An 18,310-nucleotide genomic window follows, 5' to 3' on the forward strand; every position below is an offset into this window, starting at 1 on the left:
CTCCACCCATGGTCCTCTGCTGTGTCTGTGTTCCAGGTCACTCCATTAAAATGTTCATCCGGGGCCGTCCCATCACCATGTACGTCCCCTCCAACATCCAGAACTATGAGGAGCTGAAGATGGAGCCGCCATCGGAGAGGCTGGAGCTAGACTGGGTGTATCCTCATCTCACTTCTTGGTCATATTTATGAGAGCAGTGTGACATTCAGACTGCTGAGATCATTCACTGGATTTTAGCCTCTCTGTCAGGTCTATTAATGATCTGTTTGATGGTCTAAAGGGAGCTGGATCAAACAGAGATTAACTGTTAGGTTTGGATATGAGGATAACAGACACTTTAAGGATGACATTATTATTCACAGATCATGGTTTGCTTTATTTTAATTTCAATAAACTTAAGTGGAAAGGTAAATATCGGAAAAATATTCATGGAAATGGTCCAGTGATAAACAAGAACACCACCTTGACTGTGTGATGAAGCTATGGATACCGGGGGCGAGACTGTCGAGCTAATCTGTACTTCCTGCCAACTGGCGAGGCAGTCTACTTCATCGCCTGTGTCGTTGTTCTTTATCACATCAACAACCAAACACAACGACACTACCGCAAACACACAGACTGTGTCCGCTGGTGAGTAAAAACTTTTTTATTAACTTACTTCAAAGATGAATGGAGGAATAGATTATTGTTGATCAGCCAGTTGAGGTGGTTTGGGCACTGGACCAGAATACCTCCTGGTTGCCTCTATTTGGAGGGTACAGCCAACTGTGAGGCAGCCATAGAGTAGAACCAGACTCTCTGGAGGATTATATATCCAATCAGGCTGGGGAATAACTCAGAATCTCCTGATGGATGGATGAATAATTGGATAGTTTGATGGATGGATGGATTTGTAGATGGATGGATAGATTAAAGGATTGATAGTTGGATGGCTGGATGGCTGGATGGATTTTCCTGGAAATCCTGTGACAGTAAACAGTTCTTTTTTCTTTTTTGTTACTTAAAACAAACAGATTTATTTGGCTCTGTGCCTTTATTTTGATAGGACAGTCTGTGGAGTAGGAAATCAGGCAGAGAGAGACGGGAGCAGAAAGGAGCAGCAGGTCAGACTTCAGTTCGTGTGCTTCCTCCTTACATGGGAAGCAGCCTAACTATGCCCTGCTAACACTTTTTAACCTTTAAAAAGGAAAAAAAGACTCTTTCTTAATTTCACTAGAAATAAGTAAATTTTTCTTGAATTAGATTCCTAATTGACTGGAGTTAGGATCTATGGGAATAAGACTCTGATACCTCACTAGATTTTTATAGAAATCTTTTAAAACATGGCATTTTACTGCCAAATATCTTAAAAACCAAGTCCCTCTTGAATCAGTAAGGACTATCTATCCCATATTTAGCTTTTGTGACTTAAAGTTGATACCAAAGGCTTTACAATCCCTTTACAACCTTAGAGTGGAGCCCTGCCTAAAGGACCTTAAAACTGCAACTCCATGCAGATGACACTGTGCTGTTGTTTTCAGAATATGACCATCAGCACATCTTACACCTTGTGTAAATGAAAAGTCTTATGTGTTTTAGGGTTGTATTTGACCAAAACAGCTCAGAGAAAAAGCCTTGAAGTCATTTTAGAGTCTGGTTCTCCTCTTTCTCCCGCCATTTTTGAGACTCCCTCCCATTGAGATCATGTAGAACCACCAGCTTTAATTCAGATGATTGATTGGAGGATTAAAACTTGCCGTAGACGTACCAACATGTTAGCAACCGCCACGCTGTAAGCTGATGGAGTTATTTTTGGGTTCACCTTAAAATGAACCCATTGAGTCTTTATGTGGAATTTCCGGGTGGATCAGGACTGATTGTATGGCACTGACATGTTATTACCTGCCCTTTAACCCACTTTAACCACAACGTGCTCCAGATATCTCTGCTGGAAGATTGGGAGCGATGTGATGGTTCGCTTTTCTGACAGAATCAGCTTCATCTCATGTCTCAAATAATAGCCACAAACCACAAATTAAATATCTGCTTTCTTAAAAAGCAATTTTAATCTCAAATTGAAACTGATGCCAGAATGTGAACATGAAGAAACTTGTCTTAAAATAATACAGATTTTAATGACTGATACTGGCAAAAGGTCCCAAAGATAGAACTACTGCCTGGTGATTTTATGAAAATACAAGGGTGGGTAAAGAAAAAAGAACTGGGCTGGTTTCTGTGGCAGTGTGAGTGGTCCAACATGAGGCCCAATGACCTTTGACCTAAAATATCTTCAGATATCGCATTCAAAAAGGTGTCCTGGATTTTTATGCTTTCGGTCTTGGCTTATTCCTTGTGTGGAACCATGAAAACTTTCCAATCTTCAGTAATATCTTCATACAAGACAAGGCATATGCAGTGAAGCTGCTGCTTATTAGAATGAATAGGGGTCAATTAGAGCTAAGAGGCTAGTGGTGCCTCTTAAGCAACTTTTTGCCCTCATTTGGTCAAAAACCTGCGCTTAATGGGCACAGTGATATACTTTATGGATAATAAATCTTGTGGGGTGCTGGTTAGACTGGAATGATAAATGAGAGCCTAAACTGGCATGTATGCAAAAGGCAAGGGTGGAATGTTTTATAAACTTTAAAGGTTGATATTATCGAAGGTAGAGGACAGAATGATGATGAAGCTGGGGGCATTGGGACCTTTTTTCCTCCAATTTTTAACAAATTGTAGGCCACAGATAGCAACTTTTCCAAAAGTTGCCTTCAAAGAACAATCAACATAAAGGAAAGATTGGTCATGTGTTTTCTGCTGAAGAGGGGAAATATGCTGACATTTTTTATGACTTCAAGCCACAAGCTGAGAGGCTAGTGGTGCCTCTTTAACTACTTTTCTACCTTATGTTTTCATGATACACTGATACTCTAGGTGATAAATCATGGGGGTACCGGTAATATTGGAATTTTAACTGGGGGCCTAGATTGGCCTGCATGCTAAAGGCTAGAATGGAATATTTTTAAGCTTCTAGGGATGACATAATTTTCAAAAGCAAGGACAGGATGTTTCATATGCTTCAAAGGGTAATATCATCTTTGAAAGCAAAGGTAAATGTTTTATAAGCGTCAAAGGATGATACCATCTTTCAGAAGCCTGTTCAAGTGTTTTCAGAAAGACATCATCAAAGCCAGAGGATGGAATGTATGTGAAGCTGAGATGTTGTGGTCTTTTCCCTTTATTTATCCTAAAAATAAGCCATAGTTGGCAACCAGCAATGTTTCACTCATGCGGACTGACCTTTGTTGTCAACTTTTGTAAAAGTGGGTGGAACTGGGAGTCATGGGAGTCATTTCAATTCAATTCAATTTTATTTATACAGCACATTTCATGCAAATGCAAACTCAATGTGCTTTACAGAGGATGAAAACAGACACAAAAAAACAGACAAACAGCAACAAAGATACATCACTGAGTCAAGAAAAACAAATTTCAGGCAAAATAATTAATGATCTTGGACACACCTTGCACCATGAAGTTCTGGCTCCTGTTTTACAGACGGTTTCTCTTTTTATTTATTTATTTATTTTAATAATTTTTGTTCTTTTAAAGACATAAAATGTCAAAATGGTACCAAATGAAGAGCTGTTTGGGAGCTTAAAGACCAGTTCTTATTACTAGCTTAGACAAATAATCCAGGTCTCTTAAAAAAAAAGCCACTATTACCATCACTCTGAGCGAAACCAGACAAACATCTAAAGCCATGGCAGTCTTTCATGTGTAAGTACTGGCAAACAACCAATCCAGTTCAAATGAAGACATCCCAGACTACGTCTGTATGCAGTCTGAGCTATCAGATATTAAACTGTTTTCACTGAGCCGTGTTCACACAGAGCATTACAGACTATTACCTTGGTGTTTGAATGTCTCAAACGAATAGAAAGTCCTGTTATTGGCTGTATAAGTGGGAGGTTGGACAGTGTGCATGAGTCTGCTTTTTTTCTGATTCAAATAAATTATCTAATGTTGCATGTGTAGGAATTGTGTATGACGACCGGTGGTTTAATAAAGTACCAAAGCTTTAAGAAAAACCTTCCAGTCTTTGGTTGAATGCCATACTAAGGCTCCTATTTACTCTTAAAAAGAGTCTTTCACCAGCTTTTCAACTTTCAAGGTCGTAAAGTATCTTTAAATTCCTATTTTTGCCTGTGAGAGGTTTTACGATTTATGTGGCACTTTGACTTAGACTTGTTTGTACTTTCTCCTCAGCTTTATGAGATATTTTGCCATCCCTTTTTGTGTGTTGATGAATTCACTGATGCTGAACTAAATTTAAAGTTCAGAATTATTTAATACATGACAAAATAAAGGGAAAGGGTACACCATGCCAAGTTTTAGTCCAGGACTTAATAATGAATGGTTTCTTTTAGAGCCAATAAGAAAAAGGAAGACAGGGAAAAGCTGTTTATGATTTATATTTTTGACAGCTATGGGTTTGGCATGAAAATAGGGGAACTAGAATAAATAGATTTATACTCTTTTATATACATACATGAAAAATGAGAGCAATAAGGGAGGCATATATTAGACAGAAATCTAACTTTTCACCAATCGATAAATGGAGTCCAAATCCTGTACAATATGTGAATGGAATAATGCCAAGTTAACTCCTTATGGTTTTTCTGAAGCAAATAAATGGAGCAAACAAAAGAGCTTTTCTTATGTGCCGCATTTACTTCAGCCAACAAGTATGATTACTGCCATGTTGTTTTGCCATGTAGTATATAATTACATACCAGGAATATGCTTCATCCAAGCTTTATATGCTGATTAAAACTTGGGAAGTCAAAATCCTAAAAACAGGATTTCCACACATATGTTTTCACTTCTACTGTAGTGAAAAATGTTCACACTTTCTGAGGCTCTTATTATGTCCAAAATCTTTGTAAAGCCTCGCCTTCTCATAAAGTTTGTGTTCTTTCTGCAGTCTGACGCTCCATCCAGACAAAGTACGAGTGGCGTCAGGTCAGACAGCGGGCGTGGACAAAGACGGCAAGGTGACAAACTTTGGAGCCTCTCTATATTACAAAACTTTTGCTCTGACTCTGCCTTGAGATATCTTTATTGTCACAGCACAAGAACAATGAAATGACCCTGAAGCAAACTTTCAGAGGCCTTAGATTCCTATATAGATAGAATATAAGAGATACAATATTTAAGCTATTTACAAATATACACAGCTATATAATATGTTGAATATACAACTCTAATTCCATAAAAGTTGGGTTTCTCTGTAAAATGTAAATAAAAACAGAAGTCAGTGATTGTTAAATCTAAAAAAAAAACATATTTTATTCACAGTAAATCATAAACAACATATAAGATGTTGAAACTGAGACATTTTACAATTTCATGAAAATTATTAGCTCTTTTTGAATTTGATGGCAGCAACACATCTCAACAAAGTAGGGACAGGGCAAGAAAAAAGGATTGGAAATGTAAGTGGTACTCTTGGGATAAATTGTTCCCCCAAACTAAGAAAATTTATGGTTACCATCACAGAAATCTTAGGGCACATTTTCTTTAATCCTAAAGCATAGCTGAACATACACAGAATACGTTTTCCTGTCTTAAATTCACTAAAAATGAGGAATATCAAAGCATCCCTTTCATCCTGTTATATTTCTGCGTCTGGCCCTAGGAGGAAATGTTTGGACACTCCTGCTCTAGATAAGCAATAACTGCATTTATAACTGACTCTACACATATGTGTTTCAGCCTCTGCAGCCGTGTGTTCATATCTGGGACTCGACCACGCTCGCCACCCTGCAGCAGATCGGTTTAGGAACCTTCCAGAGAGGAGTCGGATCAGTGGCTTTTTCATTCGCTGTGAGTTAACTTTAATTCATCACTAATATAAAGTGGATATTGATGAATAAGTAAGCATGAATTTATCAGAAGAAGCAGCATGTCTGTCTCTGGTAAATTCAGTTATACATTATTCTAACTCTGCCAAAGATAGAGACATTTTAATACAGTCAGCTGGAAATTAAACAGAAACATGACATTTGGAGCATCATTCTTTTAAATCATGTGTAATGATCATTATATTGAGTTGCTGATGTTATTATATTCATTGGTGTTGTTTATAGGATGGTGGAGCATCTCTGTGTGTGATCGATGACTCCAATGAGCACATGCTGTCTGTCTGGGACTGCACCAAAGGAACTAAGCTTGTAGAGGTCAAGGTAAACAAGTCTTAAATAATCCTGACAGTCTTGTTAACAAAGAAGAAAATACAACCCAAAATACAGCTGCTTCTTCTCACCGGCTTCATCCATGGCAGAAATCCTGTTAACATTCCTGTTTTTGTGAATTACTGAGTTCTGTAGCATCCATCAAAAGTTTCAGATCAAAAGTAAGTTACTCACAAAGATAAGAGGCACTGCTAAAATTCATCAGTAAACCACAAAATCATCTGCCTGTAAACAAAACTGTGTTTTAAAAGTATATGGATCATAAACAAGAAAGGACCTAAAACTTTGGGGGCCTCTTACGGCCAATTTACGTTCTCCATCTTTGGATGTTATCTTTGGTACATTGAAGTCACACAGGGAGTGCTGTGAAGTGTGGTGACTCTTCCTAGTTGATTCTGGGGTGAGGCAGAGGTGTGTCTTAGCTCCTACACTCTTCAATACCTGTATGGACTAGATAATGGGGGCGGGTAACAGGGGCAGAGAATTAATAATAATAATAATAACACATTTTATTTATAAGCGCCTTTCTGAAAACTCAAGGTCACTTTACAGATAAAAATTGAATTGTGGGGTACCATTTGTTCATATTTCTTTACGTTCTCTGGGAAAAAAACAAGAACATGATTTTATAAAATATGTGCAAAAACAGCATGGCAGAGCTGTGGAGGTCTCAGTATGAAAGGTTAATCAGTGTGAGAGAGAAGCCAGTGAAATATGGCTGCCGTGTTCCTGTTTTTACCCCTAAAAGTCTCTGAGAGCTGTTTCTGCTCTGCTGCCATAGGAACAGAGTAAATATTACATACACTGAACATGTGTGGGAGCACACGGTACGAACATGCATGTCATCATGTCAGGAGTTTAATGTTCCTCTGCAGATCTGTGTGTTTCTCTAACATGCAGCATTCATTTTTTGGACCAGTTTCAGTTTTGCACGGGTCGACGTCAGCGCACACAAATCCAACAGGAACAAGATAATTACCCTCAAAACCCCTCCTCCATGTGGAGTTTATAGCTCTGTGGTGAAAAGAGCTTTTTATACTGAACGCTGCTCTCTCTGCTCTGGACCTACTGAAAACATTAGGAAGAAAATATTTCACAGTGGTCTAGGCAGGGCTCTTTGGAACGTCATGGAATTTCACCATCTGATTCTCCAGGACTGGAAAAGTTCATAAATTACAAACCCAATTCCAAAAAAGTAGGTGCGCTGTGTAAAATGTTAATAAAACCAGAAGTCAATGATTGTCAATTCTCATAAACCCATGTTTTATTCACCATAGAAAACAAACAACACATCACGAGTCAAAACTGAGACATTGCTCATTTTGAATTTGATGGCAGCAGCATGTAAAAAAGTAAGTTGTACTACTGAAAAATAGCGAGAGGAGTGTTTTTTTTTTTACACAAATAAGGTTCATTGTCAACAGTTCAGTAACATGACTGGGTATAAAAGGAACATTTTAGAGAGGCAGTCTCTCAGAAGTTAGGATGGACAGAGAAACACCAAAAACGCTGCGTATTAAAAACCATTGTTTTAGATATTAATTATTTTTTCTGTTTAATTTGATTCTAGTTTTAAACTAATAATTGGTAAATAAATTTTCAGAATAATTAAAGTATTTTTTCCTTAACTTAAATTTAATTTTAAATTTTATTCTATTTTTTTATTTCTTTGTATTTCAAGTGTTATATTACATTTTTTTCTTTCACTTTGGTTTTGAGCTTTACCTTTGATTTTTCTATCTGTCATATTATCTTGTTTTATCTTTTTTATTTTATTGTTCTTTTCCTGTTGTCCTGTAATTTTAGATTTAGCTTTATTTATCTGTTTATTTATTTATACACGTATATATATTTTTTTAATATATTTTTATGTTTACTTCAATTTCAGCTTTAAAAATTATTCATTTATTTATTTTGTATGTATATTATTATTCTTTTATTCTCTGTAGTTTTTCACTTTTTTTCTTTTTCTGTTTTTACTTTTTATATGTTTGTTACAGACAAACACAAAGAAACACTGACGTCTTCTTTTGGCCAAAGCTTATTTATATTTATATTTTTCTTTGGAAAAATAGAAATTGTCCTGTAGTCAGATTAATCAAAGTTTGATTTTTTTTATTTTTATTTTTTATTTTTGGAAACCACAGACTGCTGCTTTCAACAAATAAAACAAAAATTGACAGACTTGAGACTGACAGACATAAGTTGGTTACTTACATACTGATGCTGCTCTAACTAGCATGTTTGTGTATGTTTTTTGTTTGTTTCAGAGCACCAACGAGGCGGTGTTTGCAGTAGAGTTTAACCCCAGTGACAGCTCCAACATCATCACCTGTGGGAAATCCCACGTTTACTTCTGGACGCTCAACAACGGACAATTCACCAAGAAACAAGGAATATTTGGAGTAAGGAGTTTGCTTTAAGTCACTGTATTCAGACAGGATCATTTTTAAGCAGTTTTCTGCATCGATAGTTCAACTTCACTGACATTATTCTTCATGTTGAAGTCAAAGTTATTCAGTTGATAAAAAACTATTTAAGACACAAAATCTAGAAAGTAGGAGTAAACAGACAAGGAGAACCAAGGTTAAATTTAAATATTTGGCTCAAGAGTTTACAGTTTGGATTTATGTGGGCTGTTTTTATCTGTCCTGTGTTTATAAAAGAAAATATCTAGCATATCAGGCATGAAATTGTCCCTCTTAAACCGAATTGATTTTAATTTTTTCAGAAATACAAGAAGCCAAAGTTCATCCAGTGTTTTGTGTTCAGCCTGACCGGAGATGTTCTGACAGGAGACTCTGAGGGAAACATTCTGACATGGGGAAAATCTGCCGCTGACATTAAAACACTTGGGAAAGGAGCAAAAGGTTCAAAACTTTATCTTGATTTACTTTAAACTTTCATTTTAGCCCCTCCGCCATTAATGTATATATTTTTTCTAATTTTATTTATTATTAAATAGTTATAATTTTTATATTTTCATACTTTGATTTATTAATATTAATTTAATTGTTTTTAATTTTTATTTTCGATTATAATTTGATTTATTTTGTTTAACGATTTTCTTTTCTTTAAATTTTTTTGAGTTTTGTTTCTATTTTCATTTAATTTTACTTGTATTTATTCATTCATTTACTTAAAAAAATCAATTTTAATATTTAATAATGTATTATTTTTACTTTAATCTTAGTTTGCCCATATTTATTTATTTATGTACTACTTTTTTAAAATTTTGTTTTGTTCAGTTTTTATTACTTTACTTTTAGTTTCAACCTTACCTATTATTTATTTATTCATGTGTCTCTTTTTATTTATAGCATTAATTTATTTTAGCTACTGTTCTATTACTTTTCATATTTGTTTGTTTGTTGTTATTTTTTTATTTCTGTTTCTTTTTTTTTTACTTTTATTCATTTAAGTTATCTATTGATGAATTGGAAATTAATAAATTTTGTAGTCTTTAATTTATTTTCATTTTGCCTTCATTTTGTTTTCATAAAATCACATATGGATAAATATCAACCTCAGAAGAGAAAACTGGGCTCAAACATTTAATCTATTGAAATTAAACAGATCATTGACATGTTATTCCTCAGATATGGAAAATGCTCTGTCTGATTTGTCTCTTTAAATTCTTATAAATCTATTTTTCTCCCTCAGGGACGTTTCAAATCGAACATGTCTCTAACATTTATTTCTGAAATGCAGAAATCTTTCAGTCTGAATATTTCTCCTTAAATTCTTATAAATCTCCTTTTTTTCTTCTTAGAGAAGATTCAGATCAAATATTTTGGTTTGAATGTTTCTCCTTAATTTCCTATAAATCTGTTGTTTTTCCTCTCCCTCAGAGACGTTTCAGATCATGCGTCAGACGCGCGCTCATGAAGGCAGCGTTTTTACGCTCTGTAACCTGCAGGGCGGTGCTCTGCTCAGCGGAGGAGGAAAAGACAGAAAGATCATCCGCTGGAGCGCTGACCTGGCCCCTGAGAGAGAGTGTGAGGTGAACCCAGTTTCTGTGTGAGGATGTTTATATGTACCAGTATTAGAATAAAATGTAATGATTGATTATTGATCAGATTCCAGAGAAGTACGGCGCGGTCCGTACCATCGCAGACATCGACGGGGAGGAGCTGTTAGTTGGGACAACCAGGAATGCTGTCCTCAGAGGAACCTTCTCAGACGGGTTTGTGGCCATCGTACAGGTGTGTGAATAATGATTAATTATTTTCATTCATATCTGGACCTGGACTGGCCTAAAGACTCTGGATTTAAACTTCCAGAGGGAACAGTAGCTTTTAACTTAAATGAACACTGAAATCTGTCTCTCATGTATGTTTGTGACTCAGGGTCACGTGGATGAGATGTGGGGTCTAGCCGCTCATCCGTCTCAGAACATTTTCCTCACCTGTGGTCACGACCGACAGGTGTGTCTGTGGAACACTGAGGAGCACAAACTGGACTGGAGCATCAGTCTGGAGGTAAAGCAGCTGCTTTGTTGTTGCTGTGGGATCAAGCAGGTTTTAATGTTGTTTTCTGTTTCAAATCAAAGTTTAAAATTATGTTTTTATAACAACATTAACTGATGTAAATCAAAAACTCCTCCTGTGTTTCTCCATCAGGAGTATGGTCTGTGTGCTGGTTTCTGTCCCAACGGTTCGGTGGTTTCAGTCGGACTGAACACGGGAAGGTAAAACACAAAGTCACAGCCTAGATATGCTTTATTAATCCATTAGAATTAAATATTATCAGGGTAGATTTATGAATTTTAATGGAGTGGTTAATATTTATACTGTGCTGCTAGCTGCTCATGTGGAAAATCAAGGTTAAAGGATGAGGACCACTGTTAGATTAGATCTGACAATTGGAGCGTTTGCTAAGGATCAGTCACTTAAAAGTGAAAAAGCCTCTCATGTATACCTCTCTCTATCCTGTGTGGTCTCTCCCAGGTGGTTGGTTTTAGACCTCAAGACCAGAGAGGTGGTCTCTGAGTCCACAGACGGGAACGAGCAGCTGTCTGTCATGAGATACTCGCCTGGTAAGAGGATCTACTCTGAATATTAATGATGCTCATGCTGCAGCAGAAATAATAACTAAATCTAAAGTCAGAGGACATTCAGGGTCTGCAGATATCCACTTTATAAAGCCGTGACATTCTGTCATTGTTTCAGATGGTAGTTTTCTGGCCGTGGGCTCTCATGATAACTTCATCTACATCTACACTGTGACAGAGAGCGGACGGAAGTACACTCGCTATGGGAAATGTAACGTGAGTTCAACACCACAGACACACCTACACCTGTGCTTATCCAGCTGTAATGATAAATCAGCTTTAAAGATAATTACTGAGGGGTTTTAGTAAGGACATTCAGAATCATCACCAGCTTTAAAATGTTAGATATATTATGAAATTTATACAAATAATTGCTTAAGTTTTCCTTTAAACCACATTTTAAATGATCCTCTCTTAATCAAGGGAACTGTATGTAATTACATTGATTTTTTTTTGTTTGGGTGTTGTATGAAATTTTGGTTAAATTTATCTGGATTTGCATGGATTTTTGTATGGACTTGTTTGTGTTTTTGTGAGTACATGTTTTGTGGATAATGCATGGGTTCTTTGAATCTTGTGAGGGCTATGTTTGTTTTTTTCCCAAAGATTGTTTATGGATTTTTGTGGATTTTGTGTGAATTTTGCTTGGTTTTTTTGTAGATTTTGCATGGATTTTACATGTTTCTGTCATAAATTTTGTGTGAATTTTGCTTGTTTTTACATGGATTTTTTTCCCTTTTTTCAGGGGACTTGGCATGGACTTTCCATGTTTTGTTTCCATAAATTTTATGCTTTTTTTGGTGTGGAGATTTGCCTGCTTTTCTTGGTAGATTTGTGTAGATTTTCCATGGATTTTGCATGTTTTTTTTCATGGATTTTGTGTGAATTTTGCTTGTTTTTTTCTTTGATATTTGTCTGGATTTTTTCCACTTTTTTCCATGGATTTTGCATGGGTTTTTTTCATTGATTTTGTGTGGCTTTTCAATGACTTTTCCATGGATTTTGCATACTGTTTTACATAGATTTTGTTAGAGTTTTGATTGTTTTTCAATGGACTTTTGGTTATTTCATGCATTTGGTGTGTTTTTTCCATTTTTTTCTGGATATATTTTTCCCCCATGGATTTGGTGTGGATATTTGCCTGTTTTCTCAGTAGATTTATGTGGATGTTTCAGGTATTTCTCATGTATTGCATTGATTTTGTATCGATTTTATTTAGTTATTATTAGTGATGGAGTTTATTAGGATTCTGCACTTTTTTGTGGATTCTGCATGGCTTTTGTGGTGCTTTTTCAGGGATTTTTCATGTATTGCATTGATTTTGTTTTAATTTTATTTAGATATTATGAGTGGATTTTTTATGCAGTTTTTTGTGGATTCTGCATGGCTTTTTGTGGTGATTTTTCATGGACTTTGTGTTGATTCTGTATGGATTCAGTGTGTGGATTTTGCTAGATGTTTGCCTTTTGTAACATCTTAAATAAAATTTCTTCTTAGTCAATAAATGGTTGATTTTACTCTGCAGATGACATTTGATAGTTAAAGTAATTATAATACAGCAAAAATAACTTGAATTTAGGCTACCATTATCTCCATCCTCTATCTGTGTCTCTTCATCTCATCCATTCAGGGTCACTCCAGCTTCATCACTCATCTGGATTGGTCCAAAGATGGAAAGTACATCATGTCTAATTCAGGAGACTATGAGATCCTCTACTGTAGGTAGACTCTGAATCCTCAGAAACCTGTTATAATGAGTTGAAACATTAATAATAAAGTGTGTGTGTTATTAGGGGACATCGCTGGAGGCTGTAAACTGCTGAGGAATCGCTTTGAGAGCAAAGACAGAGAGTGGGCGTCATATACTTGTGTCCTCGGCTTCCACGTCATGGGTACCACATCAGATATTCCTCTTTTCTACATTATTTTAAGTCAGATCTTAGTGTGTGAGCATGCTGTTATTGTTGTGTTTCAGGTGTGTGGCTGGAGGGCTCAGATGGCACAGACATCAACGCTCTGTGTCGCTCTCACAGTGAGACGATGGTCGCTGTGGCCGATGATTTCTGTAAAGTTCATCTCTTCCAGTATCCCTGTCCTAAACCCAAGGTACCGCCTCTGCTCATCACTCACTTTAACTAAGTCCATCTTTCTTTATATTTACATGACATACTGCAGCTTTCACTCCTGTTGACTTTGGCTTCTTCTTCATACCGAGCAAATACTCCCCTCTAACTGTTTCCTCCACATAAAGAGGAAGAACCTGTTCTAGACCGCCATGGTTCAACCTTTGCCTCATTCCTTCAAGCTTTGTGAGAAATAAAGTTTGGCACTGTCTGGAAAGAGGCATGAAGGTTTATTAACATAACTTTTCTCTGTAATCTCTCTGACATTCATTTGTTTTGGAAAGATGTCAAGAAAACAACCATTTAAAAGCTTTAAAAAATACATTTATGTGGCATATTTTAGTTTTGGGGGAGTTAAAAAGGACAGAAAGTTGTGGAATTACTGCAAGAGATCCTGCTAGAGATCCCTGTTAATAAATCCCTGTTAATGTATTTTATAACCAGGTAATTTCACATCATAAATATATAGAAATCTTGACAGTTTTGTGCAAAATTTCTGTCAAGGACAGATATGGTTTTTGGTATTTTTGTATTTCATTTCTGCATCAGCAGATGTAAGTGTAAAATCTGTGTCATGCTTCCTTTCCTCTCCAGGCTCCGAGCCATAAGTACGAGGGCCATGGCAGCCACGTCACCAATGTCTGCTTCACCCACAGCGACTCCCACCTCCTCTCCATGGGGGGGAAGGACACCTGCATCCTCCAGTGGAGGGTGATGGGAGCAGGCATGGCCGACAGCAGGGATAGACTCACTTCACCTTCGTCCACGTCCACCAGCTCTCCAGAACCGGCTAACGGATAAAGACCGATCCTGGTTCCTGTCGGTGATGGAGGGGGGCGTGTTTAGTCGTGTTTACAGAGCGTGAGAGGATGAAATCATCCTCTGAGCTACAGCGCCGCGTCAGTTTGATACACAACATTGCCAGGAATCTTCTTTACATGACGCTGTGACCGTGGAGTTAAACTGGACGCTGTGAGTCTTCGTGGTTAGGAGGCGAGGACGATCAGAAGAAGTCGTGGTGGAGAACGCGACCAGACTTCTGTAGAGACTTTAACTAGAACATCTCTGTTTCTATCAAACTTACCAAAGAGACGCTTCATGGTGCTTCTTATCGAGCCTTTAAAGATGTTATTCTAACATTTTTACTTGTTTTTAATGTCTGAGAGGATAATTCTTATGTTTTTAGACCTGGGCTGTGTTTTTAAGAAGATGGTTTCCTTTATAGAGTCACACTGGGACTGGGATCTTTTCATCTGGACTGATTGGTTCTGTAGACACATAGATCAAAAATTCAAAATTAAATATTTAATATGACCTTTGGTCCATTTTGTGTTCTTAACAAGTGATAGGGAAGTTTTCCTTAAGAGAGCACAAGGGTTTAATGTTCTTTAACCAGCGGGCCCCATGGACAAAATTGTCCCATCACAGAATATGGTAGCCCCTACTCGACTTCTGCCTCAATTGGCTTGGATTTTGCTCTCCATCTATCCTAGCATTTCCAGAACTGTTATACCACTGAGTCAGTGATCCCCCAACGTAGAGCCCAGGTTTTAAAACACGTGTATTATTCTTTCAGCTGCTTGGTGCTTTTTGACAGCAGCTTCTGCTCCTGCTGTCTAAATGCACTTCCTCCTCTCTGCCATGTCAGCTGATAGTGGAGCTGTTTTAATATTAATGTTTGCATTAAACAGACTGTGACAGATCATCTCTTTACATCTCTACATCATTAACGTTCTCACTTCAGTATCTAACAGTGATTATTTTAGTACTGTTTGTATATTTAAGAGAATAATGGGATGTTATAATAAAGAACTGAAGACTGTATGGTGTAATGTGGGTGATGTTCCACTAGTGGGCAGTGCTGCTCCATGATCTGAACCCCATGCTCGGTGTTTTCCTAGACCAGTTTGTCCCAGACCAAAGGAACGGCATGGTCCTCATCGACCATGCAGAGGAAACTCATTTTTTTATTTATTTTCAAGACAGAAAGAAAAGGATTTCAGCCAGTAAAACATATCACAAGGTTTAAATGATTCTGGTGGGGCAAAAGAAGGTTTGACATCCTATGAATAACTTTGTTTTCAAAGTTGAAAGTTAAATTGTATTAAAAAGAATTGCGTTATAGCGTCTTTGAAATAAAAGAATGAAAGGAAAAAGATTTAGATGGCAGTGATTTGTATAAACTGCTACAAAACAAGCAAAATGAATAACAAACAACACTGAAAACTATGTGATGATTAAAAACAGCCATGGTGAGTCTAAATGGTTTTACATACTGTTATAACATAATTTTAATTTGCTATGGGGCACCATTAATAAAAAATAATTCGAAATACTTTAAATTGTTATAAAAACATTTCTGTCATTAAGAACATTAAAGGACAAAACAGGGTACACAATACATTAAAACAAATATTATCTCAAAATAAAATAAGAAAAAAGTGGGAATCAAAGAAATTGTTAAAAAAGGTTGACTTTTAATTAATTGGACAATTAAAAAAACTGGTGTTAATGTTTCATATTATGCCGAAAAAATGGGTTACTACATGGATTTCTGAAAATTTTTTGTGAAATTATGGGGGAAATGACTTTTTAAAAGTTGATATCTACTATTAATATAACTATTAAAAATAATAATATTATAAATATTATATACATGCACTGTTATACATATAATAATATGCAGGAGTGCATGTGTAAAATGACTCTGACATTGTATGGATGGATAAACTGACTGAGATTTATTTTGAGGTCACAGACATCTACAAAGTCACTTAAATTTTCCCTCCTAATATCTATCTCTGTATCTATTTTGTACCCCAGAAAACTCTTCTCATTAGCATTAATGTCTCTGTGGACTAATAATGGAATGGTTAATCAAGTGTCACCAGTCAGTCCAGTACCAGTTCAACCATGACATTGGTTTCATACAAGAGTAAATAAAAGAAGACAGAAGAAAAAAGCAGTTATTTTGAGCATTTTTTGATCAGCAACAGTTCGTGGGTTTCAAAATAATTTTCAAATTCTGATTCTGACCACAGAACAGTTTTCTATTTTGTCTCAGTCCATTTTAAATGAGCTTTGGCACACCAGTTGTATTCATGAGAAAAATAAAATATAAATACAGAAGGGGGTTACTCTGAGCATTTTTGAGAACCGGTGTTTAGTGAGTTTCCAATAAGTTCCAAATTTTGATTCATCTGACCACAGAACAGTTTTACATTTTGCCACAGTCCATTTTAAATGAACTTTGGCCTTGTGTTGGCACATCAGCTGTATACATAAGGAAAAAAGACAACACATACTATGCAAAATACACTTTTTCAGGCTTTTCTTGCAAAAATATGTGCCCCTGGCCTGTCCACAATCCCCCCAAGAATCAGAAACCCCCTTTCTTTCTCCACCTTTCAGAAAATATGTGCTGAAACAAGCCGTTCTCAGATTTTCCCCCTCATGATGTCATGTCAGGAGTTAGCCCCGCCTCCAGGTTCGATTGGCCCTCCCCACTTGGAATAAAATTCCGCCCTCCTCTCCTGATCCTCCTCTCAGCTGGTAGCTGATGCCACATCCAGAAAGCCATATCCATTTCCTGAGAGGGGCGGAGTCAGACAGCTCATTAACATTTAAAGCTACAGACGGAAACAGTTTGTTTTGAGCAGGGCTGAAACAGAGAGGATTTTAACATGCAAAAATCCAATACTGGGGTGTTTTTTCAGCAACAAACTTTACAGGCACATTTTGGGGACCTCTGGGAACAATATAAACTTGTCCTAAAGTGGTAAAATATGTACCCTTTAAGAGAAGCAGCAGTTCTTGGGTTCATAGAAGGAATTTCCAATTTGGATTCATCTGACCACAGAACAGTTTTCCATTTTACTTCGCACATTTTGAATTAGCTTTGACCCAGAAAACACTGAAAAAGCTGACAGATAACATTTCTGGCTCTTAAAATAACACATAATCGAGTATTTTCTGATCATTTAAAACATGATTGACTTTCTTTTTTTCTCCTCAAAACAAGTGAAAGGCTGCTTGGCTTTCATGTGTTTTACACTGAGGAGAGTCTTCTGCCTAGCCACTCTGCCATAAAGCCCAGATCAGTGGAGGGCTGCAGTGATGGTTGTCCTTCTGAAACTTTGTCCCATCTCCACCCAGGATCTCTGGAGCTCAGTCAGAGTGACCATCAGGTTCTTGATCTCCTCTCGGCCTTTCTCCTCCTGATTACTCAGCTCTTGGAAGAGTCCTGGTTGTGCCAAACTTCTTCCATTTGAGAATTCTGGTGGCCACTGTGTTTTTGGGAGCCTTCAGCGCAGCGGGAATGTTTTTGTAGCCTTCTCCAGATCTGTGCCTGTCAATAATCCTGTCTCTGAGCTCTGCAGGCAGTGCTTGGTTTTTGCCCTGATATGCATTCTCAGCTGTGAGGCCTTCTATAGAGACATGTGTGCCTTTCCAAATTATGTCCAGTTAGTTTAACTTACCACAGGTGGACTCCAATCAGGTTGTAGAAACGTCTCAGTAAAAATCCAGATAAATGGGAGGAACCTTAGCTAAATTTACAGTGTTGTTGGAGAGCCTCTAAATATTTCAGTTTTTAAATTCTAATACATTTGTTACATTTTTAAAATCCTGTTTTCATTTTGTCATGATGGGTTACTAAGCGTAGAATGAAAATAAAAATGTTTTTTTTCGACTGTGGCATCAGGCTGAAACAAGAACATAGCTTTATTTAATAGTACAGCTTTTTGAATTTACAGAGGATCAGTATATTTTAAATTATGTGTTAATAGTGAGGGCAAAGATGAATACTTGTCATACCCCCTCAGTCATTGGTGTTAAGACTGTACTTGAGACTTCATATGTACTTCACTATCAGAGGGTATAAAGTTAATTGTGATATCCGG

The 18,310-nt window shown here is 36.8% G+C and overlaps 1 protein-coding gene across 2 annotated transcripts in view; it reads left to right on the forward strand.

The window, feature by feature from the left end:
* Window positions 1-15,231, forward strand: part of eml3 (EMAP like 3) — a 66,205-nt gene extending 50,974 nt beyond the window's left edge. For both annotated transcript variants that reach the window (XM_041779222.1, XM_041779223.1), the window contains 17 exons: window positions 37-157; window positions 481-630; window positions 4,964-5,033; window positions 5,755-5,865; window positions 6,129-6,224; window positions 8,504-8,638; window positions 8,965-9,103; window positions 10,085-10,236; window positions 10,313-10,438; window positions 10,583-10,714; window positions 10,856-10,923; window positions 11,183-11,271; window positions 11,405-11,502; window positions 12,917-13,004; window positions 13,080-13,178; window positions 13,262-13,392; window positions 14,004-15,231. In XM_041779222.1, coding sequence (XP_041635156.1) covers window positions 37-157; window positions 481-630; window positions 4,964-5,033; window positions 5,755-5,865; window positions 6,129-6,224; window positions 8,504-8,638; window positions 8,965-9,103; window positions 10,085-10,236; window positions 10,313-10,438; window positions 10,583-10,714; window positions 10,856-10,923; window positions 11,183-11,271; window positions 11,405-11,502; window positions 12,917-13,004; window positions 13,080-13,178; window positions 13,262-13,392; window positions 14,004-14,210 — 2,012 coding nt within the window. In that variant the 3' untranslated portion in view covers window positions 14,211-15,231. The remainder of the gene's footprint in view (window positions 1-36; window positions 158-480; window positions 631-4,963; window positions 5,034-5,754; window positions 5,866-6,128; window positions 6,225-8,503; window positions 8,639-8,964; window positions 9,104-10,084; window positions 10,237-10,312; window positions 10,439-10,582; window positions 10,715-10,855; window positions 10,924-11,182; window positions 11,272-11,404; window positions 11,503-12,916; window positions 13,005-13,079; window positions 13,179-13,261; window positions 13,393-14,003) is intronic.
* Window positions 15,232-18,310: the final 3,079 nt, after the last annotated feature.

The sequence above is a fragment of the Cheilinus undulatus genome, linkage group 22, assembly GCF_018320785.1.
Source record: "Cheilinus undulatus linkage group 22, ASM1832078v1, whole genome shotgun sequence".
In the NCBI taxonomy this organism is placed as follows: domain Eukaryota; kingdom Metazoa; phylum Chordata; class Actinopteri; order Labriformes; family Labridae; genus Cheilinus; species Cheilinus undulatus.